General features: G+C 36.2%; 1 protein-coding gene across 1 annotated transcript in view; it reads left to right on the forward strand.

Annotated features, from left to right (window-relative positions):
* BRWD1 (bromodomain and WD repeat domain containing 1) overlaps positions 1-17,921 on the forward strand; it is a 158,911-nt gene extending 140,990 nt beyond the window's left edge. Inside the window, 3 exon segments of the mRNA XM_043991457.1 lie at positions 5,083-5,211; positions 5,385-6,317; positions 9,948-17,921. Coding sequence (XP_043847392.1) covers positions 5,083-5,211; positions 5,385-6,317; positions 9,948-11,104 — 2,219 coding nt within the window. The 3' untranslated portion in view covers positions 11,105-17,921.
* Positions 17,922-27,572: the final 9,651 nt, after the last annotated feature.

Raw genomic sequence — 27,572 nt, forward strand, 5'->3', positions numbered from 1 at the left:
AAAAATGAAATGTTTGTCTAGAACTAATTTTTGCCAGGTTGCTTTCCAATTTTTCCAGCATTTGTTGTTGAATAATGAGTCTCTATTCCAGGAGTGATATTGCTTTATTTGATTGCTTTGAAGTCCTCATTTATTTATCCTTATCAGTAATCCTCTTTTTTAATGAGTAACAAATAGCTGCCTTGTAATGTAGGTTGAGATTTGTTATTCCTAGGTAGTCCCTCTTCTCAATTTGTTTCATTATTGCCTTTGAGATTCTGGACTTTTTCTTTCAGATGCATTTTTATTTTCACTTTTCAAAGTAAGCCTTTGATATTGTTAGATAACTTAATTTAGTTTAATTGGCATGACGCAACCATACAATTACTTAGGAATTATTTAAATGCATGAATGCAAGCATTTATTATAGTGCAAAACACTGGGCTAAGTGTTGAGGATACGAATAGAAAAGTAAGATGTTTCCTTCTCTCTAAGGACATCATATGCTAACAGGAGAAACAATACACGTGGAGAAGCCCCATGGTCCTTATGGGTACGGTTATATGCCTCTTTAATGTCATTTCCATTGATAGAATTTTATCAGTTTCCAATGTTGAACCATTTCATATTGCCAAGAACTTCCTTTTCTGGGTCTTCAGTAGATGAGGCTATAGCACTGCAGAATAGTTGCCAGGCTACATCTCTACAAAGGTTGCTTCCCAAGGGTGATGGCTGCAGACACACCCTTCCACCTTCCCCTCCCCACAAAAAAAAGAAAGAAAACAAAATATTTTCAATAAATATCCATAGTCAAGCAAAACAAATACCTGTGTTGGCCATGGCCAAAAATATATGCATCTTGAATCTGTCACATCTGTCAAGTGATGGGTAGCAGTCTTCATACATCAGCCTCTGGCATCCTGGTATGTTACTGCATTCTAATCTTTCAGAACTATTGGTCATTAAAATGTTATAGCATAGGGGCAGCTAGGTGGTGCAGTGGATTAAGTGCCGGCCTTGGATCCAGGAGGACCTGAGTTCAAATCTATCCTCAGACTTGACACTTAACTAGCTGTGTGACCCTGGGCAAGTCACTTAACCCTTATTGCCCTGCAAAAAAGAAAAAAAATAATGTTATAGCATAAATTGTTCTTATGGTTCTGCTCTTTTCCTTCTTCATTAGTTAATGCACGTCTTCCTGGTATATATAAAACCATCTCTTTGATCATCTCTTACAGCACACAGTATGTTACATTCATTTAACAATTTTTTAGCCATTGCCAAGTGCCCACTGCAAGAAGAGTTAGTAGAATTACTTTTGTATGTGTCTCCCTTCTTTCGTCTTGTTCCAGTAGTGATATTACAATGATCAAAGTGTATGTATACATCACTTTAGTATATTTTGTGGCATAATTTCAAATGGCTTTCCATAATGTCAGGACTATTTCACAATTCTACCATTAATTTAACTTTTCCTGCAGCCTCTCGTGACATTTGTTATTTCCCCTGTTTATCACCATTGCCAATTTGATGTATGTGAGGTGAAGGCTCAAGAGTTGCTTTAATTTGTATTTCTCTAAATATTAGTGATTTTTTTCTTATGGCTATTAATAGTTTGAATTTCTTCTCCTAAAAACTGACTTCATATCCTTTGACAGTTTATGTCTTGGAAATGAAAACTTTATCAGAATTGATGTGAAGATTTAACCCCCAGTTAACTTGAATATGTTGGAATTTTTTATTGCATTATGATATATGTTGATATGCTATGTTGCAAATTTTTTTGCAAAAAATTTTTCATTCTGTGTGATCAGAATTGTCCACTTCATCATCTCTATCACTTGTATTTTATTTTTGCCATTTTTTTCTCCAGCTCATTTTTTAAGTGAGGAACTGAGGCAGACAGGATTAAGTAACTTGTCACACATCTAGTTAAGTTTCTGAGCCTGGATTTGTACTCTTGCAGACAAGTCTTCTTGATTCTAAGCCCAGTGCTCTATCCACTCTGCCACTTAGCTGCCCCTTGTCTCCTGTTATTTCTAGTCATTGAAGAATAGTCTTATATTATTCAAATTTCCTTTCCTTTATTTAAGGCCTTTTTCCTGATCACTTTGCACATTTTGTAAGTGAAACTTTTTTTTTTTCCAGGGCAGTGAGGGTTTAATTTAACTATGTGTCTTGGAGTTTGCAGCATAGAGGGTATTTTGGTTTGTTTAGTTTGGGGTTTTTAAACGATGGTGATTTGTGGATTCTTTCATTTGGCACTTTATCTTCTGTGTTAGGAAATTCTGGGCAATTTCTTATATTCTTGCATTGTTATGTTCAGGTTTTTTGACTTGTTATAGTCTTCCTGGGAGAACTATAATCATTCAGTTGTTTCTCTGCATCCTGTTTTCAAGATAATTATATATTTAGATCGCTTTTTTTTCCTCCATAATCATATTTCATTTCCATATATTTGCTTTCCCAGTCAATTTTCCTCTTTTTTTATTTCTTTGGCCGGACTTTCTCCCATGCATCCAAGTTTTTCTTTTCCAATTATTTCTGCTGCTTAGCATGTAAACATTTTGCTGTGGTTCCATGTTATCTTGGGAATCCACAGAATCCTCTGCCTTATTGGGTGTTGATTTATTTTCCTTTATCTTCTAATATTTATGATCTGATCTAGATGACTTTTTCTCCTTTCTGCAATTAATAGCTAAACTATTTATCTGCTTATGCTCAAGATTTTTAATTGAGTTTTCTTCTTCCTGAGACCTTTTCAGTTTTTTTCTTTATTTTCCCATATTGCTTACTTTTTTACTTCTTCCCATTTACTGGCAATTTCCCTTCAGGGCTAGATCTTAAAAGTTTTTTCACCCCTCTCCACCTCATGCTCTGCAAATCACAATTCACCAGCCTAGGTCTTTGCCCACATGATTTTTGACGGACAGAAGTGTCCCCAGCTTTGCTCTCTTCCTCAGTTCTCTGGCCTGGCTTTATTGCATCACAGAATACCATTTCTCCTCATGGCTGTCATGTTCCTTATTGTAAAAGATTGGGTAAATTTTTGCCTTTTGGAGTTTGGTCCTCTGCTTTTGGGGGGTATGGGAAAGTATAGATGTTGGTGTGTAGAGTTTAGTCCTGTAGCATGCAAATGGCATTTGTGCAGCCCTGCTGCTACTCCTGAGTGTGATGGGTAGTGGGGGAGTTGGTGTTGAATGACCATTTTAGAGGTCAAGAATTAGCCTTTTCTGCCATTACTTCATTGAATTTTTACTTTGTTTGAGGTCTTGGTGTCCTGGACTATAGAGACTGGTGTAATTGCCTTATATCATGCATAATTCTTATTTTGGAGAGTTTTGAGAAGTTGTGAGAATTGGAGAAACTACCTGATCTGTTTTGTTGGTCAGGTGACCCAGAAGTTGATTGGACCCTACACTTCTCCCTTTTATTCTACTCCCACTTTATGATCTGCTTGTTGTAGTTGAATTTTATTTTGTTTGTGACTATTACCTCTCTAAATTTAACTCCCTTCTTCCTTCTCCATGTCCCCACCTATTTCCTTATTGATTTTAATAGATTTTCTACACCAAACTCTGTAGGTGAGTGTTTTCAACCTTCTTTTTATCTGTTCATATAAGAGTGAAATTCATGAGATGTCTGCTCTCAGTCCGACCTGCATGTGTATAGTCTGTCCATATCATAATTAGGAGACAGACAGGTTTTTCCCATTATGCCTCCTTTCCCTTGTATATTCCTTTTCCCCTCCTTTTTTTCCTTCTGTTAAAACCAGTAAAGCAGAACAAAACCATTCCAAGGCCTTGCATGTCTTTTACTCCCTCTCTGACATTGAAAGCATACTTGTTTCTGTTTCTTCTGTTAAAAGTAAATGTTACTTAATGATCACCATTAAACCCCTTCCATGGCTTAAATATATTTACCCTTCTGGGTTTCTTTTGTTACCTGTGTTTGTGTTTCAAAGATTCTGGTCAGCTCTGGTCTTTTTGTCAGACGTGCTTGAAAGCCTTCTATTCTATTAAGATCATTTCCATTCCTGTACTGAAACTGCTGTACCTCTACCTCCCAGCAAGCATAGGATTACAATCATTTTTTGAAGCTGTTATTATTGACATAACCTTTTGATGTAGCATTCCAAGATTTCCTTTCTTATTTCTAACAATTTGTGTGATTATCATTGCGGTTCCCTTGGTACTTTTTTTATTCTTCTTTTTGGCTATTTGTATCTTTAACTTAATTTGGAATATTGAGGTTTTAACAATGGCATTTTTGGATGTTTTCATTTCCTGGGAGTAACTGATGGGTTTTTCTTTCTTTTCACCTTGCGTTCTTTTTCTGATGTATTTGAGCCATTTTCTTTTATAATGACTTCTTTAAATGTAGTATCCAGGTTTCTCCCCTCCCTCTCTGCTCCCCACCCAAGGCATGACTTTCAGGGAATTTGATGATTCAGAAAGACCTGAGTTTAAGTCCTCCTTGTGATATATACTGGCTGTGAGATGCTTGGCAAGTAATTTATAACCTCTCAGTGCTTCAGACAATTCTCTAAGAAAAAGTTGCAGAGTAGGTGTCCATTTGCATTGGTTCACAGGACCAACCCCAAAACAACACCTGTCTTTTGATTTGGTGTATTTCAGGTGTATTTAGTCTTTTATTAGGACTACCTGGAGTTAATGTAATGGGAGGATCATTGAATTTGTAGTCAGATACCCTGGGTTTGGATTCCAACTCTAGTACAGGTTGATCCCTAAACTACTCTACTCTATTTCATTTGTAAAACAAGGAGGTTGGATTAAATGGTCCTTAGAGCTCTAAATCTATTTCTATGACAAGATTGAAATGGGTGCTCATTTACTTGTTTCACAACATGTAAAATTACCTGAAACACCCTTCAAAATTGCAGTCCTGTATTGTTAGGAACTTATGATTCATGTCTTTGAGACACGTGATGCCAGCAAATACTTAGGTGCTTAAATATTTATACCTTAATATTATGTCATTTAAAATATCTGCTGTGCTGATTTGCAATCTTTTGAGAAAAACTTAATACTGTTATAAAGCTTATGTCAGATTTCTCAATTACTTCTTTCTCTGCCTTGTCAGCTTCCAGTAGTTCAGAGGAAAGTAGAGAGAACTCTGAATCTCCTGAACCCTTATCACGTAATGGAATCTCCAGAGGCAAAAGCAGAAACTTCATTGTGACTAGAAACAGAATTTCTCAAAGAAAAAATGGTAAGATACTCAGCAATGTTGTTTAAAGAAATGTGTATCAGGAGAACATTGAAAGCAAAGCAAACATTTGATTCACTTATTTTAGTGTATTAACCATTAATTTGCATTTATACTGTATATTTCTAAATGAAAGTCATTTTTATTCACTTTACATTTCATGTCTTTTCTTTTAGGTTCTGTCTTTTTAGAAAATGGTTGTGGTAGAAAAGCTATACGCAAAAGAGTCTACGTGAGTGATTCTGATAATTCAGTACAAACTAATGAGACAATCAAAGACAAAGCTGGAAGTAACCGAAAAATCCCACGCAAGTGTGCTGCTGTGGCTGCTAATAAGATTAAGCTAATGAGTGATGTAGAAGAAGATTTCAGCTCAGGAAGTATTTGCTCTACAAGCAAAACCAGCAGGAAACTGCCTCACCGAAATGCCTCTGCTGCAGCTAAAAAAAAGTTATTATATAACTCTGAGGATGATCAAAGTTTAAAGACAGGAAGTGAAAAAGAACAAAAAAAACAAAATCAGCCAACACCAGAGGTGTCTTCTGGTGCTGCTAGGAAAAGTGTCAGTGAATCTGAAAGTGAAAGTTCTGAGTCTGAAAGTAATTCAACGGTGTCACAAAAGAATTGGCATGCTAATGGTTATAAAACCCGTACTAGAACGGGTTTTACAACAAAATTTCCCTTAATAGAATCTTCCTCAGAAGATTCAGAAAGCTATAATTCAGAGAATGGCAGTAAAAAAGCTTGTCCATCAACTTCTGCTGAGAAATCTAAGGCCAAAAAAAATTCTAAGGAGGATGCAGATTCTGAGCCAAGTGAAAGGAGTGGTAGAAAATGCAAGAAAACTTGTTGGAAGGGTGCTACTCTATTTAGGAAAGCAAAAGTCCTAAGTGATTCAGAGGAGTCTGATGAAGATGAAAAGAGTGAAAAAGAAGCTGGAAGACATTGTGAGATGGTGAAAACATCTTTGAATTCAGGGGGTTTGAAGCGTGATCCTCTCGCTGTTTCCAAGTATTATTTGAAACATGAATCTGAAACAGATTTGGATTCTGACCATAGTTATGATGACAATACAGAAACAAATAAAAGAACAACAGATGTTATGAAAGGTAACTTAACATTAACACAACTTGGGGTTTCACTGATTCTCACAATACTTTTTTTCACTAAGTGTACTTTTGCCACCTCACCCACTTATCCACTCACTAACTCAATCTTTCCCTCCTAGGCACTACTCTCAAGATCTCTTATGTTTTTTAATACTGACAGACACAGACACAGACACACAGAGTAATCCTTCAAGTTTTAGTTCATCCTATATATTAAAGATACTCTACCACTAACTCTAGTCTTCCCTCTTCTGTATTTAACATAAAAGATATTTCTTGCCAACAGCAGGTACTGGTCTTGGCAATAGTTTCTAGTAAGGATTTAAAGAAGGTGGAAAATCTGAGTGTTATGATGTGAACCTAAGTTCTGTGACTTAGAGCAGATAATAGGGCTGTTTGCAGAAAGGTTGTTTTGAAGAAAGATTTGAGTATGATGAGAGGATTGGTATAATGGAAATTTCTGTAATGCAACCATACTGAGTTCATTACAAATTCAGGTTGTCTAATCTTAACAATGCACAGCATCAAAGCAATACTTTTACTTCTCCCTAATTGACTCTCTAGCACTCCCCACAATAGCTGTTCCAAACATTTTCTGTTGAAGCCTCCTCCATTTTCCCCTTCCTTGACCTTGCCTCATATTTCACTGAGAAAATGAAAGCCATCTGGCATGACCGCCAACTTCTCCTTAAACATCACAAAACCTTAACATCATGCCCCATTTTCTCCAGACTTTGATTAAAAGATGCCCCCCGTTTGTCCTACCCCTTCCCATCTACTTAAGATTTTCCTCTTTCCCATTCTTTTTCCCTCCTATTTCCCCTTCCCTTCTCCCTATGACTATTTTTCTTTCCCTCTTCCTCGCCTCTTCCTTCCTGTCCCACCACAGATTCAGTTATATCTAAACAAATGACACCTAGATCCATATTTCTAGTGTAACGATTGGAATGACGCCACCTGCTGGAGATTTACTATATAAGAGCTCTGCCCTGAGGTGAAGGTCTTTGAGGGCAAGACCATGTGTCTTTTCTTTGGCATCAGGAAGTGATGTTTGCTTGTGGGAGGAAGAAAGGGGCAGCCTTGGTGCTCTGACTCTGGCTCTTTTCCTGTGGACTCCTGGCGAAGAGCGGAGCTAGAAATGCGCTCTCCCTCTTAATAGATAGATGAATGTAGGCCTTTCTCTCTCTCTTTACCAAATTCTTATTCTTCTTAATAAATGCTTAAAAGTCTAACTCTTGTTAAAGCATATAATTTATTGGCGACCACTCATTAGATATTTTAGACAGACTAGCTAGAATTTTAGCCCTTAACACTAGCCCTAGTTTTTCTCCAGCCTAGTCTCACCAACTGCTACTGGAAATTGGATGTCCCAAAGGAATCTCAAATTCAGCACTTCTAAAGCAGAACTTATTTTCTACCCCACTTCTCTTCCACCCCTCTTAATTTTTCTATATCTAGGGTACCGCCATCTAATCACCTCCGTTTTCAAACTTGAATTCATCCCTAATTCCTTTGCCTTTTACATATAGTTGCCAAGTCTTATTAATGCTACTACCTCTGCCATGTTCCTCTCATCCATCCCCTTTTCTAGTCTATGCTTTATATTTGCTATTCCTGTCCCAAGTCTCTTTTCTCTCTAGTTCATCTTCCACATAATTACTCCAGTGATATTCCTAAAGTACAATTCTGATTGTTTCACTTTCATGTTGAATAAACTCTTGTGGCTCCTGCAGGGTAGAAAGAGATATGTGGTAGAGATGAATCATTAAGACTTGGTCCAAAAAAACGGGGGCAGCTAGGTGGTGCACTGGATAAAGCACTGGCCCTGGATTCAGGAGGACCCGAGTTCAAATCTGGCCTCAGACACTTGACACTTACTAGCTTTATGACCCTGGGCAAGTCACTTAACCCTCATTGCCCCACAAAAAACTCAAAACAAACAAACAAAAAAAGACTTGGCAACTAATACCTGTAGAGTTAAATATACAGTCTTCTTTAGGGTGTTTAAACAACTGGGCTGCAAGTTACCTTTCCATTCTCATTTCCCATTCATACATTCTTTGTTCCATCCAACCAGCCACTGTTTGTCCTCATCTATGACATTCTATATTTATATACTTCATTTTCAGTCGTGTTCAACTCTTCATGACCTCATTTGGAGTTTTCTTGGCAAAGATATTGGTGTGGTTTGTCATTTCTTTCTCCAGCTCAGTTTATAGATGAGGAAACTAAGGCGAACAGGGTTAAGCAACTTGCCAGTGTTCACACAGCTAGTATGTGTTTGAGGTCAGATTCAAATTCAGGAAGATGAGTTCCTGACTGTAGGCCCTATACTCTATCCATTGTGCCACCTATCTGCACTTATATTTATACACTATCCTTCACACCTGTAGTAGACTTTCTTGTACTCCCACCTTAGAATAACTCAGGGAATTTTAACCTTTTTTGTATCCTGCATCCCCTTTTCAGAATATTTTTAAATGTATAAAATAAAATGCATAAATATAACAAAGAAAACAAGATATTGAAATATGTATATATTCGTACATGTGTTTATATATACATATACATGGGTGTGTGTATGTATTTTGAACAGTCATGGACCACTGTTTAAAAAAGTCTAAACAGTAGTTCTCAGACTATCTTTTATTTATACTCCTAAAATTGTTGAGGACCCAAAGAGTTTTGTTTATGTGGATTACATCTATTAAATTAATTTTTTAATAATATTTTTATGTAAATATAAATATTTACCATAAGTTAAAGCTAAGTTTAAAAATATGAATGGATTTAAAATACATAACCACAATCATATAAATATCATTTTTATTAAAATTACGTTTTTACAAAATAGTGATAAGGTGTTAGTGTTGTCTGTCTTTGCAAATCTCTGCCTGGCTTAATAGAAGATGGCTGGATTCATTATATCTGCTATCGGAATTCCGTCTATTGTGATATTGAAATCAATGAATAAATTCAGCATCACTCATACATAGTTGGGAAAGAGTGGAATGTTTTATTAGGCAAATAATATCTTAGTGTTATTGTGAAAGTACTTTTGACCTTGCAGACTGCCCCCCTCCATCCCCCTGCCTCCCAGCCAAGGGTTTCAAGGATTCCCAAGTGTCCACAGACTAACACTTTGAGAAGTACTGTCTATCTATTTCCTTTAACGTTCAACTGAGGTGCTGCTTTCCATATACTAATGCCTAACTACCCCATTTACCCTATATTTACTTTGTAAATACTTAATGTATCCCTGTTGTCTCCCCCATTAGAGTATGTTTGTTGAGGGCAAGACCTCTTTTGTTTTTGTCTTTGTATCTCCAGCACCTACCACTGGCATATAGTAGGTGCTTAATAAATGCTTGTTGGTCCATTTGTTGATAAATTGACCCAGTGATGAGCATGAGTTACATTATAGTTAACAAAACAATAGATTACATATTAAGTAGCTATATAAAATTCTAAGATTGTGGTTTGGCATTAGAATTTTTGAGCTTAAATTCCCAAAATACCTTGACTAATGGTCTAATAGGAATTTGGTTATATTCTTTTCAACTTTCTACTCGTAAGAATAATAACTTACTGTATTGTTGTTAAAAATTAAAGGACTTTTTTCCCCCCCAGATTCTGTATCCAAAGAAAATGGACACAATGGAAAAGCTTCTAAGAAAACGATATGCTCCAGTGACTCAGACAGCAATTCAGAAGTAGTTAAATCACTAAAAGGCAAAATCGGTTTCCGAAGGATCCCACGGAGAAGTGCTACAATGGCTGCCAATAAAATAAGGTTAATGAGTGATGATGAAGATTTTAGTTCAGAAACTGTGTGCACTAGAAGCAATGGATACAGGAAAAGGAACCTTAATTGTGCTTCTACTAAACCTAAGAATGCATTGTATGGTTCTGAGGGAAATACAGGTTCAAAGAGTAAAATAGTGTTAAATGAACAAAGTACCTCTGAAGATCAACTACTTGATACTGGTTCTGATAGTAGTAGGAAAACTGTTAGTGAATCTATAAATGGAGACTTAGACTCGGAAAGTAATCAGAAATGGCATACTAATTGTCTCAAATCTACTAGTGCTGCATCTCATACAAAAAAAAAATCCCTGATTGAGTCCTCAAATGAAGATTCAAAAAGCCATAATCCAGAAGATAATAATAGGAGGAAAGTTCCTTACCGGTCAACTTTGGTGCAGAGGTCTGCTTCAGAAAATAGTGTTGAAGAGGAAATGAGTTCTGGGGTAGGAAAATGGACAGGTAGAAGAACCAGAAGGAAAACACGTCAAAAGGTTCCTTTCAGAAAGGCAGAGGTTCATCATGATTTGCAAGACACAACAGAGTCTGAAAAGGGGAGGAAGAGACAATGTTCTGAATCAAAAATTTTGGAAGGTTCTGAAATAGCAGCTAGTTCAAAGACTAATCCCAAATGTGATTCAAATCTGGAAACAGAAACTGATTCAGATACTGCCTATAGTGATAACATAAAAACAAAAAAGAGAAAAAGGAATAGAAAGGCAAATGTTAGAAGAGGTGGTAACAATTTTAAAGGTAACATATCTAAACCAGTGAGATTTCCAAGAAAAAGCAAACGACCAAGGTTAAGGTTAGATGATAATGACTGGGAGGATTTGGACTACGCAAAAACTCAAAAAGCTCCACGACGTTCAAAAATAAGAACAAGAAATCAGGGTAGAAGAACTGTAAGATATAATTATGGGGATGATGATAGAGTTTTAGATATAGAAAGTGTTTTTGATACGGATGATTGCACCTTATGACCTTGAGGGAAAACCAGTTCATTTTTTTAGAGGAATTGAACTGGAATTCGTGGTGAATATTGGCTGATCCAGTGATTTTTTTTTTTGTTCTATAATTCAGGGAATATATTTATATTTTTCTATGAAAAAGTTATGAATGTGACTAAATCATGACTGTCCTTTTCCTTATTTTTTCCTTGACCTTGCTTAGGTAGCAGCATTTAGCACAGGTGCCAAAATAAGCTTCATTTTGGGGCAGCTCTCAATTTTGACTGTATGTGACTACATAGCAAGAGTTTAAATTCTGTTTTATTTCTATAAACACTAGAAAACTGGTTAGTATTAAATGGTTGATCATTATTTTCACAGTAGCAAGTTAATACTTTTCATGGTTACTACTTTATTAAATGCTTAAGTTGTCATAGATTCTATTCTTTGTGTAATATTGTCACAATTTCATGTGAAGGTTTACAAATAGCTTATAACAAAAGCATCCTAACATTAAGATCATGGGAAGAGGAACTACTTACTAGGTAGACAGATACTTACCATTTTGTTTTGGTTCCCATTAGAAACTTTTATTGCCACCTTAGTTCAATACAAAATATCAGCTCCGTTCATTTTAGTTGCTTCCATTTGCCTTTTTAAATGGTGTTGGGATTTGCGTGTGCATGTGTGTGTGTGTGTGTGTGTGTGTGTGTGTGTATACATATACATACACATTCTCATTTTTATGCTGTAAACTTGAACCTAGAAACTACTGGTATATTGTTTTATCCAGTCTTTTTTGTTTAAATGTTGAACGTGTTTCTTTAAAAAAAAAAATTCTAAATAAGGTCAGAGCCATAGCCTTTATTTTGTCATTTTCTTTAACATCTGCACTAATGTATAAATGCTGTAAAGCTTGCTTTTTAGCTACCAGAAATCTTTTCCTTTTTTTTAACATTGATGTATTTAACCAAAGTGAATTAGTATCCTTAATTACTTCATCCTCTGAAATGAAAGAATGTGCCTTTGGTTTAAGAAAATCGTATTCTTAACTAGTTGTCCTTGTTATTTCAATCTGGTTGAAAGAAACATTTTATCCCACTTTATTACTTAGGTGGGTTTGCTATCAGTATTGAAATTATAATTTTGGTTTTGTGAAACTTCATCCAGGGAAATGAGGCAAATATCTTTGTTGTTTGGATTGATTTGCCATATCACTTTGCATTCCCACATACCCTGGCCTACTATAGTAACCATCCCAATATTAATGGCACTGGTCGTAATGTGTAGATTTGCAATTTCTGAGAAAACATAGTAAATGTTAGTGTAATGATTTTTGAAACCATTAAGATAAACTTGAAACCTAAACATTTTGTATTTTGTAGTAATTTGTTTTTCTTTGCTAGGTCAACTTATCCCTGTCAGTATATGTAACCTCATTGAGCTTTCATGTGCCTGAAGTAGTACTTCCAATATATTTTATGTATTTTACTAAGGACAGTTATATCCCCTGCACCTCTCCCCCACCATGACTGGCTTTAAATTTGGATTTGGTATCAAATAGAAAATCTATTTCTCTCTTAATTTCCCTGAAATCATAGCTATTAAAAACTGTGGACAACTTTTTCTGTTTTGGGGTTTAGAGAATCCTTTCTGAAATCCTCATAAATATTTCCCAGAAATTTGTACTGTCAACCCTCATCCTTTTCTCTACGAACAGGATAGGATTGTTCTAGACAGCCTTGACACAACCTAGAATAAATATTCCTATTATCATCAGGGGAATTTTAATTTCAGATAAAACTTAACATTTTTTCCCTCAGTGTTATAAAACATGAATAAATGTATACTGTGTTAGTGCAGTGTTCTGCCCCAGGTGGTTTGGGGTGTTGAGGGAGATTGCTTTGTAGGGCACTAAATTTTAAAAAAATAGAATATTCCTTGAACATCCCATAAGTTACTGTAATAAATTGTTATGAATCTAGTCCATGAATTAACCTAAACTCTTCATCAGCTTATTTGTTTATACATTTACCACTGTTTTCTGTGTAAACTTTCAAAAATCAAAAAAAGTGCATATAAATGTGGAATATTTAGATGGGCTTAGGTTCTGTTATAAAGAAAAATTTTCTTATTTGCATGTATACACAGAATGAGTTTTCCCCATTTGGGCTGAATTATCCAGTTGATCAGTCCAGTTGAAGTGGTTAAGCCAATTGTTAGTAAATACAGCTTTCATATTTTAATGAGGATATAATAAGAAAAACCAAGCACAGCATCATTTCACTTTATGACTGTAAAGATGTACTTGGAAAAAGGTAAATTATAAAAATAAATAAAATAAGAACTTGGTGCTATAAAGGAATTGTGTAGTTATAGGTTGTTTTAATCTTGGGTACTGTTCTCAACATTTAGTTTTGAGAAAGATATACACATGCCTCTATTTAAGAAGGTAATAAAGGAAATACTTATGTTGACTTACAGCATGTGAACTTCATATTTTTTTGTATTCAGTTTTTTACATAAAGGAATGTGAGATCATTCCAATGCAAAAAGTGCTATAGTTATTCATTATAGTATAAATATAATTAATGTTTACTACAAGTGAATTTAAGTTCTATAATTTTATTAAGGTATAACAAAATGATTGACATTTTATTTCTCTTTCCTTTAGAAGAAGGAAGATAGCTTAACCAGGTTTGATATTAATGGTTTGAAACATTTTAGAAACTGGTTAGACATGTCTCTAAATCTTGTACTGTTAATATGCCAAATTTATTTAAATTATGGGGTTTTTGCTTACTTAACGGCAACAGTGTAGCTTTTAACTTATTCCTTTCTTGAGAGAGTTCCTACATCCTTCTTTTAATTAAAGAAAACCTAGCTTTACAGACTTATAGAACATCATAAAGAAGTCAAGCTCTTTGTTGGTGTTTTCCACATTGTTTTTCTTATGTGTTTTGGTATGCTTTTATGTGAAGGCATGAGGAACCCACTTGGTTATCTCTCATCCTAAAAAGAAACATTTTCACAAAACACATCTCATATTCCCTGTAGATCACAATTCACAGTCTCTGAATTAGAATACCATTGTGTTCTTATTGCACACAAGACAAAATCTAAAACAAGGCTGAATTTTAAAATCCAAAATAGAATTTTTAGCAAAAAAGCTGTAGATGGAAGGAAACTTAGAAATGATGAAATAAGAGGATCTTATGTCAAAAACACAAAATCCCTAGGGTTTTATATCTTTTAGGGGGATATTACCAAAAAACAGAAATAGAGCTATTGGTAAACCACCTTTTTAGAACAAAGATCTCCAAACCTTTTGATTGAACACCTACCTCATCAGTAAAAAAAAAAATGTTTTGGCACATCTTCCCAATATGTGTATATTTACTTATTTATAAATCATAGCATTCTGTTGTGCTAATCATTATAAACATTGTAATATTTATACAAAAATAGCAACTTTAGAAGGATGAGATGATGGAATAACATTTAATCTTAGAATTAGTAGAGTTTCTGAGTAGGACACGAAAATGGTCAAACATGCACTTTAGAAAAATCGCTTTGGCTTTTGTATGGAGGATAGATTAAAAAGCAAAGATACTAGGAACAGAGAGACCAGTGTTAATATATTCTAGGCAAGATATAATGAGCAACTGAACCATATGGTGGCAGTTGTATAAATATTGATAGATGCAAGAGATGTAGAGGTAGAAACAAGATTTGGCAACTGATTGACTTATGTGGGGTGAGGAACTGAAGACAGCAATGAAATGAGCCTGGATGCCTGATAGGGTGGTGGTATATTCAACATTAATAGGAAAATTTAGAAGAAAGATATATTTGGAAAGGAAAGATAATGTAATGAGATGTGAAATGTAGACCATAACTTTCTTATCCTCCTACATGACTAACTGTCCTACCCAAAACAGAAAGAGGGCCAGCAAGGCTTTTCCTATCCAGGAGCACAGAGCCCAACATTCAAGGGGTTGCAATAATAGATTCAAAATGGTCTCAAGGGAAATCTGATCAAGAATTTTCCCAGTGGTACCTACGTAGTTACTGCTGTTGGTATCCCCATATCGGTTAGGTTCTAAGTACTCTGAGGAACTAACACTTGCTTTAGGTACAGAAGAGGTGGAAATCTTGCACAGGGAGGAGGTTGGGTAGAGTAGGAGAGTGATGAGTATAGGGATAGGTGTGGTTGTGGAGAAAGTGGCAAGGAGTATAAGTTGTAATTCATCTTTCCATCCTCTTAATTGGTCAATTGCAGGCCTCTCAAGGTAAATGACAGCTCCCACTTTAAAGACTACTGCTTTGGAAGACTTATCAATAATCTGAGTTACATATAAATTCACATCTATTGGGGATAAGAGAAATGTGTCAACACTCCAAAATAGAGATTCCATTTTGTTAGGTTATTCTTGAGTATATCAGGGCACTTTTTCAGTGTGTATTATAGATTACTTTGCAAATTTAACTTGGAGAATGGAAGTAACAGTACAGTAATAGCCATAGTGGGAGGAGAATGGCTCTGCATCTGTATACATGTTAATGTATGTGCATGAATATTATAGAGCTGAAAGAGACCTTAGAGGTTTGGGCTAAATTCTCAATTTTTAAACACTTTTATTCTTGTCTCATGAGACAGGTATTTGCTTTTTATTAGTTTTAGAACTCAGTGAACTAAATTTTTTTGGTAGTTATGTATATGTGTGCATATAACATCTTATAAAAATGTGTGGAGGGTGATGGCTGGTAGGGGTAAAAGGGTTGTGTTTCTATAAGTTCACAAGTTTATTATGGACTAAAAAGGTTTGGGGGAACTCTTTTGTTTGTTTGTTTTGGTTTGGTTTTGTCTTTTGGTGAGGCAGTTGGGGTTAAGTGACTTGCCCAGGGTCACACAGCTAGTGTTAAGTGTCTGAGGTCAGATTTGAACTCGGGTCCTCCTGAATCTAAGACCAGTGCTCTTTCCACTGTGACACCTAGCTGCCCCGGGGGAACTCTTTAAAAGTCCAGAAGAGTCATTAACCTCCAAAAACTGGTTTGTAAGTCATTGAAACTTTACTACAAACATGGCTAATGATATCAGTCATAACCTGATAAATTCTCCTCTCCTAAGGGAAAAATAATCTTATATTTACATATTCTCCTTTCTGTGTTTACACTAAGAAAAGTTTGATCTAAGTTGAAGGGGTGATAAGTTAAAAGATAAATTTCAAATGTTTGAGTAGTAACTGAAAGTCTTCTGTTCATAGAAGGGAAACAATTTCAGAGTTGGAAGGAACCTGTTTGTCTACACCTGAGTAAAAATATCCATAACATAATCTAACCACCTAAGTGAGTAAACCCTTAATGAGGGGAAATCCAGTACCCCTCAAGGTAACTTTTCTTTTTGGCTATCTCCAATTGTTAGGACAAATTTCTTCATATTAAGCTTAAAATTGACCCCTTTGTCACTTCTACCCTTTGCCAGACAGAACAATTTTTATCCCTTTTTACAAATGATAGCTCTTCAAATACTTGAACACAGTTATGTCCTCACTGAAGTTTCTATTCTTCAGTATACCCTCAGTTCCTTAAAATAATTCACATGTGATATCTTAAGGAATTTGATATACATCTGGATATGCTTCCTAAAATGTGGGGCCAAAAACTGAATACAGTTATGTCCTGACCAGGGCAGACTAGAGTAAAACTTGTCATTTCCCTAGCCTAGACCAGTCATTTAAGGTCACATTAGTATTTGAGGCTGCCATATCATATTGTTAATTTAATCATAGAATGTATTAAAACCCCAGATCCTCCTAACAAACTGCCATCTATATTCATGCATAACCAAGACTTCCTTTTGAAGCAACTTCTTAAAAACCAAAGTATTAAGCTTAAAGTATTGAGAAATGTAAGCATTTATCCCTAATATCTTATTATCAACCCAACATTTAACTTGGGATCTTTTTGACTTTTCATTGCCATTCAAAACTTTGCATCATCTGCAGACTTGGTAAATATATGTGTATTTATATGTATGCATATGAATACTGTTTGGATTATGCTATTCAACCAGTGCCAAATCTTTATAACTATTTAGCCCATATTCCTCTTAGCCATGATAACATGAAAGCCTGTCGGATGCTTTTGCTGATATTTGGGTAAACTGTATCTACAGCATTCCCCTGATAAACTGGTATGTTTAGTATTATTGTTTTGTTTGTTAATGGGTTCTGGAATAACCTGTTCTTCATAACCATGCTCCTTTGTGGTCATTATTTCTGTTTCTATTAAGCTTCCAGTTAATTGTGTGTTACAGAATTTTACAAGAAATCCAAATCAAGCTCACTGTCAGGTTCTATCCCTTTAAAAACATTTGAACATGTACCCTTTTCCAGACCTTTGCTACCTCTCCAATTGATTATGATCTTTTTGAGGTCATGTTTTAGCCATTCTATCTGCCAGTTCTTTTAGTACTCAGAAGTGTAAAGATAAATTGAAAAGCCATAAAAAGAACTTCCAAAGGGGTAGTCATAAGAAATTCGGGTCCAAGATGGATTAATAAATGAATTCTAGGAAACCAAAAGCAATTCCAGTATTATACAAACTGTTTGCAAAAAGTAACACAAGAAAAGGGATTCTGCTATATTCTTATGTCACAAATATGGTCTTGATATATAAAACAAGGAGAATTGGAAAAAATTAGATGAGCAGTGTGCTTATCAGAAAAGATTGTTAAGTTTTCAGTGTGAGCATGTATACCTTGTTTTTCAGTTCTGTCTGATGATTCTTCATGACCCTTTTGGGGTTTTCTTGGCAAAGATACTGGAGTGGTTTGCCATTTCCTTCTCCAGAGCATTTTACAGATGAGGAAACTGAGGCAAACAGGGTTAAGTGATTTGCCCAGGGTCACACAGCTAATAAGTGTCTGAGGCCAGATTTGAACTCGGCAAAGGAGTCTTCCTGATTCTAGCAATCTATCCACAGCACCACTGGACTTGACTTGCTGATTGTTCAGACTTAAGAAAGTGATGAAGAAAATGTTAAAACTTAAAAATATGTAACATATACATTTCCCCCCCACTACAAGACCCATTTGTTAACATTTTCAGCACATCCCTGTTATAGATCAATATTCCAAATGAACATTAATGCAAAAGTATTAGCAAAGAGGATAAAACAATATAATAATAGTCAACATATAGAGCCTATGTGCCAGGCACTGTGCTAAGTACTTTAAAAAATATTATTTAATTCTCAGGACCTTGGGAGGTAGGGGCTATCATACCCATTTTACAAATAACAAAACAGGCCAACAGGTTGCAACTTGTCCGAGGTCCTGTAGCTATTAAGTGTCAAGTTTACGTTTGAACTCATCTTCCTGACTCCAGGCTTAGAACTCTGTTTACCACCTAGTTGTTTGACATGCAAATTATACACTAACCAGATTAAGTATTGACCTAGAATGCAGGGTTGTTTTACTATTAGGACGAATATGAACATAACTGGCTCAGTCACAAGAACAAAATCGTAAGATTATGTCTGCACAAAAAGTTTTTCAAAATACAACAGCCATTTTTACCAAAAACACTAGAAAAATAGGAATGGACCTTTCCTTAATCTGATATATAATATGAATTTAAAACCATGAGGTAGCATCATAATGGTCCTTTCCAGTAAGATCTGCAGTGAAGCAAACATGTTCATTGTCACTACTTCTCTTTGACATGGCCCTAGAAGTGCTAACTATACCAATAAAACAAGAAAAATGTTTATGTACTAAGCATGATTTTTCATGTGGTGAAAGTCTAAAATGAGTTATAATAACAAGCAAAATTAAAAGGTTCCAATAAAACCTAGCAGGAACAAATTCCATTTAAAGAAATTACAGAAAGTATAAAATATTCGGGAGACTACCAAGGTACACATCTCAGTTGCATCAATATGACTACGAAGCATTTTATCGAAAGATAGGCATAGCTAAATAATTGGAGGAATATTAATTGCTCAAATTAGCTTATTCAGTGGCATACTACACTACCAAAGGATTATTTCATATGACTAAAACAATGAAATTCATCTAATCACAGAAGTTCAAGAATGTCTAGAGTAAAAGTGGGGAGAACAATTTGATGCTGGTTTTAAAAAATTGGTGAAAATAGATTAAGTATTCTGCATACAGAACCTAACAATCTAGTGCTTAATCTAAGGACTCCAGTTACTGGGGCAAAAACCCACTATGAGGAAAAACTGGGAAAATTGGCAGTGTGGCAGAAATTGAGATGTACCAAATATAAGTTCCAAATGGATACGTGACCTAGACGTAAAAAGGCACATAAACATTTTTAAATTACTTCCCAGATCTATAGATAGAAGGAAAGTTCATGACCAAACAAGGGGAGGGATCACAGAAAATAAAATGGATAATTTTGATTGCAATAAAGAGTATTTGTAGAAACATCCAATAAAGCTAATGTTAAAGGAAACAGCTGGGGAAACATTTTTGCAACAAATTTCTCTATTAAAGATCTCTTTTCCAAAACAATTATAAGAACCTTTCCTCAGCTGACCAATAATCATGAGTTCTTAAGGGAAGAAAACCAAACTTTATGTGGCAAGGTGTGAAATGGCAGGAGGACAATGTAATATTGAAAGGAACACATTTAGATGCTCGACTCTATGGAAGAAAGTAACCCAGTGTCCAGAAGATAACTTCCACCAGAATATGAGTTGGGTGATGAACCTGGAAAAAGTGAACTTCAAAGGGAGCAAAATTGCTGAGTGATAGTAGCAGAGGGATGGTTTGGAAATGGCTTCAGAAATCGGGTTGAAGATAATTCCAGGATCATTGTGTGGAAGGCATTAAAGTCAACCAATACTTGAAAGGGTTGTGGTGTCTTCTACAGGGAGGTAGGGCTTTATGATGAAAGGAGCAGCTAGCTGTGACCATGCTCCTTTGTGGTTACTGAAACTGGAAGAGTAAAGTGTAGTGGGAGTTTGCTAGTCTCAGAGGATGAAGTACCTTTTCAGTGAGGCTCTCAAGTGTCCTGTGAGTTAAAAGGGTGTCTGTTACTTAGAGGACTTAGATTAAAGCAGATCAGGAGATAGGTAAATGGATTGCTCCTATTCTCAAATAGCCCATCATTTATTTCCACTCTATAAAGTATGGTTATTGCCATTTTGCAATTCTAAGAATAGTGATTTTTTTTAATGAAAGCAGAATCCCTCAAGCATTGCATCTAGAGCAACCTTAATAGAAGTGGTCTAATTCACCATTGCCTCAGAATGTGAATCTCAGAAGATTGATAGACATTTTAATAATTGATATGATTATTTAATGTTTCAAGCACTGAGCAAATGCATTGTTGACATAATGTTATGAAAAAACATGTTTGTGCCCTAATAGACAACCTGACCGTACCTCTATGTTGCCCTATGTGTTTTTAAACAGTTTGCAGATCTTTCTACGATGAAAATAAAGTATTTTATCACAAAATTCTCATTTTTGACTGATTTATAAACAAGTTCTCTATATTCTTACATCTTAAAAGTTTACAGAAATTCTTCTAACTTAATGCTTTGTAATTTTCCTTGTGGTACAAGATTCCTTCTTGTTACCTTCTTGTGGGAACTGTTTTGTACAAACTAAAAAATGTACAACTGATTTAGTTTCCAGGGCTCTGTGCTCTCTTGCTCGCTCTCCCTCCTTGTCTGAAGTTTAGATTGAATTGCTTTTGACTTGCAAAGCTTAATCTTAGTTTATCTTGCTAGATATTTGTTTTCTCAAAAGGAGAACTAATAGCAATACCCTAGTACCGAAGTAATTAAAATATTACATAAAATGACAGACAACATACACAATCCATAAAATAGAAGTGTCTTCTTCTATATAGACTCTACACAAAAGATAGGATTTTCTTGAGTACTATGTTAGAACTGAATTTCAAAATACATTATTGCCACAAAATGTTCATATCTTTGTAAGGAAACAACTTTTAAGACCAATGGACATTATAAATTAGGACAAGTACCTGAACTGAATCGAGAGATTTTGTGCCAAAATTATAAATCACTTTATCATTTCAGAAAGGGTTATGATGGGAGTAATTTTTTCTTAAATAGAAATAAGGGTCATGTCAAACATTTATTACGTACCTACTATGTGCTAGGCACATAATAAAAAGCGTTTTGAAGAGCTCACAGTCTTAACGGGTGAAACAACATGCAAACAACTGTATATCCAAGATATACGTAGGATAAATTTAAAATAAGTTGGCAGGTGTCATGGTGGATAGAACACAAATTGAAATTAAGACCCAAGTGCAAATTTGACCTCAAACACTTGCTAACTCACCCTCTCTGCCTCTTATGTATAAAGTAAGGATAATAATAGTACCTAGTTCCCAGGGTTTTGTGAGCACAAAATGAAATAATATTCACAAAGCCATAAAGTACTATATAAATTCTAGTTGGTACAAAGGACTGGGGAAATGTTCTTGGAGAAGGTGGAACTTTAGCTAATAGTTTAAGGAAGCCAGGGAAGTCAGAAGGCAGAGATAGGAAAAGAGTTCTAGGCAGGAGAGAGAATGAAAATGCTGGAGTTAGGCAATGAAATGTGTCCCAGTCTCAGAGTAAGTGGGTGATTTTTGATTGAAGTGGGTGTGGACCGAGCAATAGGATTATATATAAGACTGGAAAAGCAGAAAGGAACCAAGTTATAAAGAGCTTAATTTAAAAGCCAGGTAAGTTTTTATATTTGTTCCTGAAATGATTAAATGTGTGTTGGGGGGGAGGGGTAACAGGTAGTGGGGAGAGTGGCATTGTCAAAGCTATGCATCAAGAAAATCAGTTTGATATCTGAGTGGAGGATGCCCTGTAATGGAGAGAATTGAGGTAGAGCAAGGCAAAGGCTATTGCAATAGTGCAGATGTAAAGTGGTGTTGGAAGACAGAAGCTGATTAGGAGAAACATTACAAAGGTAAAAATGACAAGCTTTGGCAACAGATTAAGAAATTGAGGGATACCTAGGCATGCCTAGGGGACTTAGAGAATGATAGTACCCACAACTGTAATAAGGAAGTTAAGAAGAGGGGAGGATGTGGAAAAAAAAATAAATGAAGGACAAGAACAGGGAAAACTTAAATTGGCAATTGGTTAATTAGAAGATGAATCCTAGAACAGGAAAGGTCAGGTACTGCTATTTTACTTAATTGAGGCTCATAACTGAGGTTTGATGACTATTTAAAGTCACATTACTTCATCCCCCCCACAATATTCTCTTCCTTACCACATTCTTTCTTGGGCATTATGGGTAATAATATAGACTGCTCTAAATCTGAAATAATGCACTAGAAAAACTAATTTTTGTGCCCTGCACAAATTAGTTGGTTCCTTCACTTATGTGCTTCATGCAAATGGAAAAAAAATCCCTCAAAGTGATAAAAATAAAAGATTCAACCACCTGTTCCCTTTACCACTCTCAATGTCTTTTTTTTTTTAGTGAGGCAATTGTGGTTAAGTGACTTGCCCAGGGTCACACAGCTAATAAGTGTTAAGTGTCTGAGGCTGAATTTGAACTCAGGTACTCCTGACTCCAGGGCCAGTGCTCTATCCATTGTGCCACCTAGCTGCCCCCCTCAATGTCTTTTTACAAAATGAAGTTTTTACAAAATGGTGCAGAAATTTTAAGTAAATAAAAAAGTGGCATTGGGCTTTATGAATTATACTTTCAAGACAGCTGCAGGTTGCTATAATTTATAGGGTTGTGGAATTCAGAGTTGAAAGGAAATTTTAAAACTAATCTAGCACATATACCTCAGATTAAGATGGCAATGTGAAAGCTCATGGAAGATTCCAGCTATTCCACATATATAAAAAGGACACCAAATTAGGGGTGGGGGCAATGATTAAGAAGTCTAAAGAGCAACAACAGTAAGCTTCTCCACCCAGTTCAGTCCTGGGGCCAGCAGGAGTTAAGATAAATAGGCCAGAGGCTGCCAACTCTCTACCTACAACTATCTATCTGATCAGAGATACTCTAGTGGGATCAGAAGCCTGCCAGGTCTTTGGGGTCAGACCTTAGAGCAGCAAGAAGCAAGTGGAAGAAACTCTGCAAACCTGGGTCAAGGGGAAAGAGGAGTCCAACTTTCACACAAAGTCCCAAACTGAGTGCGGAGATATGAGTCAACAGAACAAAGTACTGAACACAAAAAAAGACTTTAGATTAAAAGGACTGTACTTTTCCTTTCTCCTTCCATTTTTATTTATTTATTTTTTTTTAGTGAGGCAGTTGGGGTTAAGTGATTTGCCCAGGGCCACACAGCTAGTAAGTGTCAAGTGTCTGAGGCCGGATTTAACTCAGGTACTCCTGACTCCAGGGCCGGTGCTCTATCCACTGCGCCACTTAGCTGCCCTTCTCCTTCCATTTTATTGCTTTCACACAGACTTGGCTCCCTCCTAATAATTGTTTCCCTGACAGCCTTTTCCAATATGTTGCACTTTCATTCATACTCACCAATTTACTGGGATAGGGGTGAGACAGACTTGGAATACATTTTGCTCCCCTTTGCCACTTCCAAGCTCTCCCTGTAGCACCATCACTTAATAACCTCTTCTCCTTTATGATGCATTCAATCCATATTTATCACCCAATCAAAATTTTGGTAACTATTATCTACCAGTCTCCAGGACACTCTTTCAATGAGTTTAGTGCCTAAATAAAGTTCTTCCCTTCACAACACCTGTCCTCATTCTCAGACACTTCAACATATATACTGATCCTCCCTCAAACACACGAACTTCCTAGTTCCTCATATTTTTCATTTCACATGACCTCCTCCATTTTGCTTCATCTACATACATAAATGGTTTTACCCTCAATCTTGCCACCACCCATAAATGTTCCATTTCCAAGTTCATAAAGTCTAAAATTTCTTTATCTTATCATAGTCTTGTCATCCTGCCTCTTCATCCTCACCAAGGCCTATAATTGTTCAACCTCTCAGTTCTTTCTCAGGAAATTACTCTGCACTACCTATACTCTCTTCCCTTCTTCATCTTGACCCCTCTATAAACCAGCTCAATTCTACACCATTCTCTTTTTTGTTTGTTTGTTTTTATTTTTGTTTGCAAGTCAATGAGGGTTAAGTGACTTGCCCAGGATCACACAGCTAGTCAGTGTCAAGTGTCTGAGGCTGGATTTGAACTCAGGTCCTCCTGAATCCAGGGCTAGTGCTTTATCCACTGTGCCACGTAACTGTCCCCTACACTATTCTCTCTCTCTCTCTCTCTCTCTCTCTCTCTCTCTCTCTCTCTCTCTCTCTCTCTCTCTCTCTCTCTCTCTCTCTTTTTGGTGGGGCAATGGGGGTTAAGTAACTTGCCCAAGGTCACACAGTTCGTAAGTGTCAAGTGTCTGAGGCCGGATTTGAACTCAGGTACTCCTGAATCCAGGGCCAGTGCTTTATCCACTGTGTCACCTAGGTGCCCCCACTATTCTCTTTTGAGACCTTTGCCCTATTGTCCTATCACTAATCTTTTTATGCTAAACCCCAACCTTAGATTACTCTTACCACCTTTTGCCTTTGCTCTTACTGGTGTACTACCGAATAAAGCTGGAAAAATTCTAAAATTATGCTATGTCCACTACAAATTTATTACATAATCTCAACTGGGCTCTCACAAAGGCAAGATAATCTTTTTATATCGCCTTGATCAATTCACTTTCTCACCACCACAACTTTTCCAAACCTTTTTATCCCTCCTCAAATATCCAAGGGCTTCCCTTGTCTGTACTCTCATCCAATTATCTTGGCTGAAAGCAAAAGACAAAAGAAAAAACAGGCGATTTGTTGAGATCTTTTTATTTTTCCTCATCTGACATCACTCAAATTTCTTTCCTCACTCTTTCACACTTGTTTCTCAAGAGGTAACATGCCCAAAGAATTATGAAACTGTGCATATCCTTTGACCCAGCAATACTAGGTCTGTACACCAAAGAGATGAAAGAAAGAGGAGAAGGACCTATATGTAAAAAAATATTTATGATATCTCATAGTGGTAGCAAAGAATTGGAAATTGAAGGGCTGCCCATCAATTGGGGAATGGCTGAATAAGTTGTGGTATATGATTGTGATGGAATATTACTGTGTTATAAGAAATGATGAGCAGGATGCTTTCAGAAAAACCTTAAATGAATTGATAGAAAGTGAAATGAGCAGAACCAGAAGAACACTGTACACAGTTACAGCTATATTGTATGATGATCAACTGAGAATGACTTGTTATTCAGTCATGTCTGGCTCTTTGTGATCCCATTTGGAATTTTCTTGGCAAAGATACTGGAGTGGTTTGCCACTTCCTTCTCCAGTTCAGTTTACAGATAAGGAAACTGAGGCAAACAGGGTTAAGTGACTTGCCCAGGGTCACGCAGCTAGTAAGTATCTGAGGCCAGATTTGAACTCAGAAAGATGAATCTTCCTGTCTCCCAGCCCAGAACTCTATCCACTGTGAATGTCTTATCTATTCTCAGGAATACAGTGTTCCAACTGATGGATTCTGAAGGCAAATTGGAGCATACTTTTTTTTGTTTGTTTTTGTTTTTTTTTTAGTGAGGCAATTGGGGTTAAGTGACTTGCCCAGGGTCACACAGCTAGTAAGTGTGTGTTAAGTGTCTGAGGCCGGATTTGAACTCAGGTACTCCTGAATCCAGGGCCGGTGCTCTATCCACTGCGCCACCTAGCTGCCCCTGGAGCATACTTTTTAAACATTATTATTCTTGGGAGGCTGGGTTTTTTGTCTGCATTTGTTTTTGCAACATGGCTAATATGGCAATGTTTTACATCACTGAACATGAATATTCTATGTCAAATTGCTAGCCTTCTCCAAGGAGGGGAGAGGAAGAAGAGAGGAAGAGAATTTGGAACTTGAAATTTAAAAAAATCAAAGTTAATGTTAAGCTTCAAGCCAGCTTTTATATGGTCCCCTTTCATCCTCATCAAGGGGCTTCTTAATTCTTGACTTTCTGCCATCAGAAAGTGGTATCATCTACATATCTGAGATTGTTGATATTTCTCCCACAATCTTCATTCTGGCTTTTGATTCATCCAGCCTGGCATTTTGCATGATGTATTCTGCATAAAAGTTAAATATGAGGTGACAATATACAGCCTTGTCGTATGCCTTTCCCAACCCTAAACCAACCAGTTGATCCATAATTGGTTCTCAACATTGTTTCTTGGTGTGCATACAAGTTCCACAAGAGACAAGATGATCTGGTACTCCCATTTCTGAGTACATGTCAAACAAATTTTGTTGTGATCCACACAGTCCAAGGCTTTAGTGTAGTCAATGGAGAGAAGTAGATGTTTTGTCTGGAACTCCCTTGCTTTCTCCATAATCCAGTGTATGGTAACAATTTGGTTTCTAGCTCCTCCTCCTCTTTGAAAAACCAGCCTTCATTTCTGTTAATTCTCTGTTCACAGATTGATGAAGCCTGGCTTGTATAATTTTAAGCATAACCTTGTGGGCCTGTGAAATGAGTGCAATTGTTCAGAAATTCAAACATTCTTTGGCACTGCCCTTTTTGATGATTGGGACAGAAACAGATCTTTTCCAAACCAGTGGTCACTGTTGACTTTTCCAAATTTGCTGCTATATAGAGTACAGTACTTCAACAGCTTCATCTTTTAGGATTTTAAATAGCTCAGCTGGAATTCTATTACCTGCACTATCTTTATTGTTAGCAATGGCCCACTTGATTTATTCTCCAGGAATTCTCCAGTAACCACGCCATAGTCATTATCAGTGATGTTATAAATCTTTCTCCATGGTTCTTTTGTATATTCTTGTCACCTCTTCTTAATCTCTTCTACTTCTGTTAAGTCTCTACCATTTGTTCTTTTATCATGCCCACTTTTGCATGAAATGTTCCCTTGATATTTCTCATTTTCTTGAAAAGATCTCTTTCCCATTCTATCATTTTCTTCCATCTCTTTGCCTTGCTCATTATCTCTCCTTGCTATTCTATGGAATTCTGCAGTCAGTAGAATATAACTTACCTTTTCTCCTTTATTTTTCCCTTTTTTCTTTCCTCAGCTATTTGTAAAGCCTCATCAGATAACCATTTTGCTTTCTTGATCTTTTTCTTTGGGATATTTTTTATTACTTTTTCCTGTACAATATTGCTAACCCCTATCTATAGTTCTTCAGGCACTTTATATCTATCAGATCTAATCCCTTAAATCTATTCACCACTTCCACTTCATATTCATAAGGGATGTTATGTAAGGCATACCTATATGATCTAATGATTTTCCCTACTTTCTTCAATTTAAGTCTGAATTTTACAATAAGAAACTCATGATCTGAGCCACAGTCTGCTTCAGGTCTTGTTTTAGCTGACTGTATAGAACTTCTCCACCTTTGACTGCAATGTATGTAAGCAATCTGATTTTAGTATTGATCATCTGGTGATGTTCATGTGTAAAATAACCTTTTGGGTTGT

The sequence above is a fragment of the Dromiciops gliroides genome, chromosome 3, assembly GCF_019393635.1.
Source record: "Dromiciops gliroides isolate mDroGli1 chromosome 3, mDroGli1.pri, whole genome shotgun sequence".
NCBI lineage: Eukaryota > Metazoa > Chordata > Mammalia > Microbiotheria > Microbiotheriidae > Dromiciops > Dromiciops gliroides.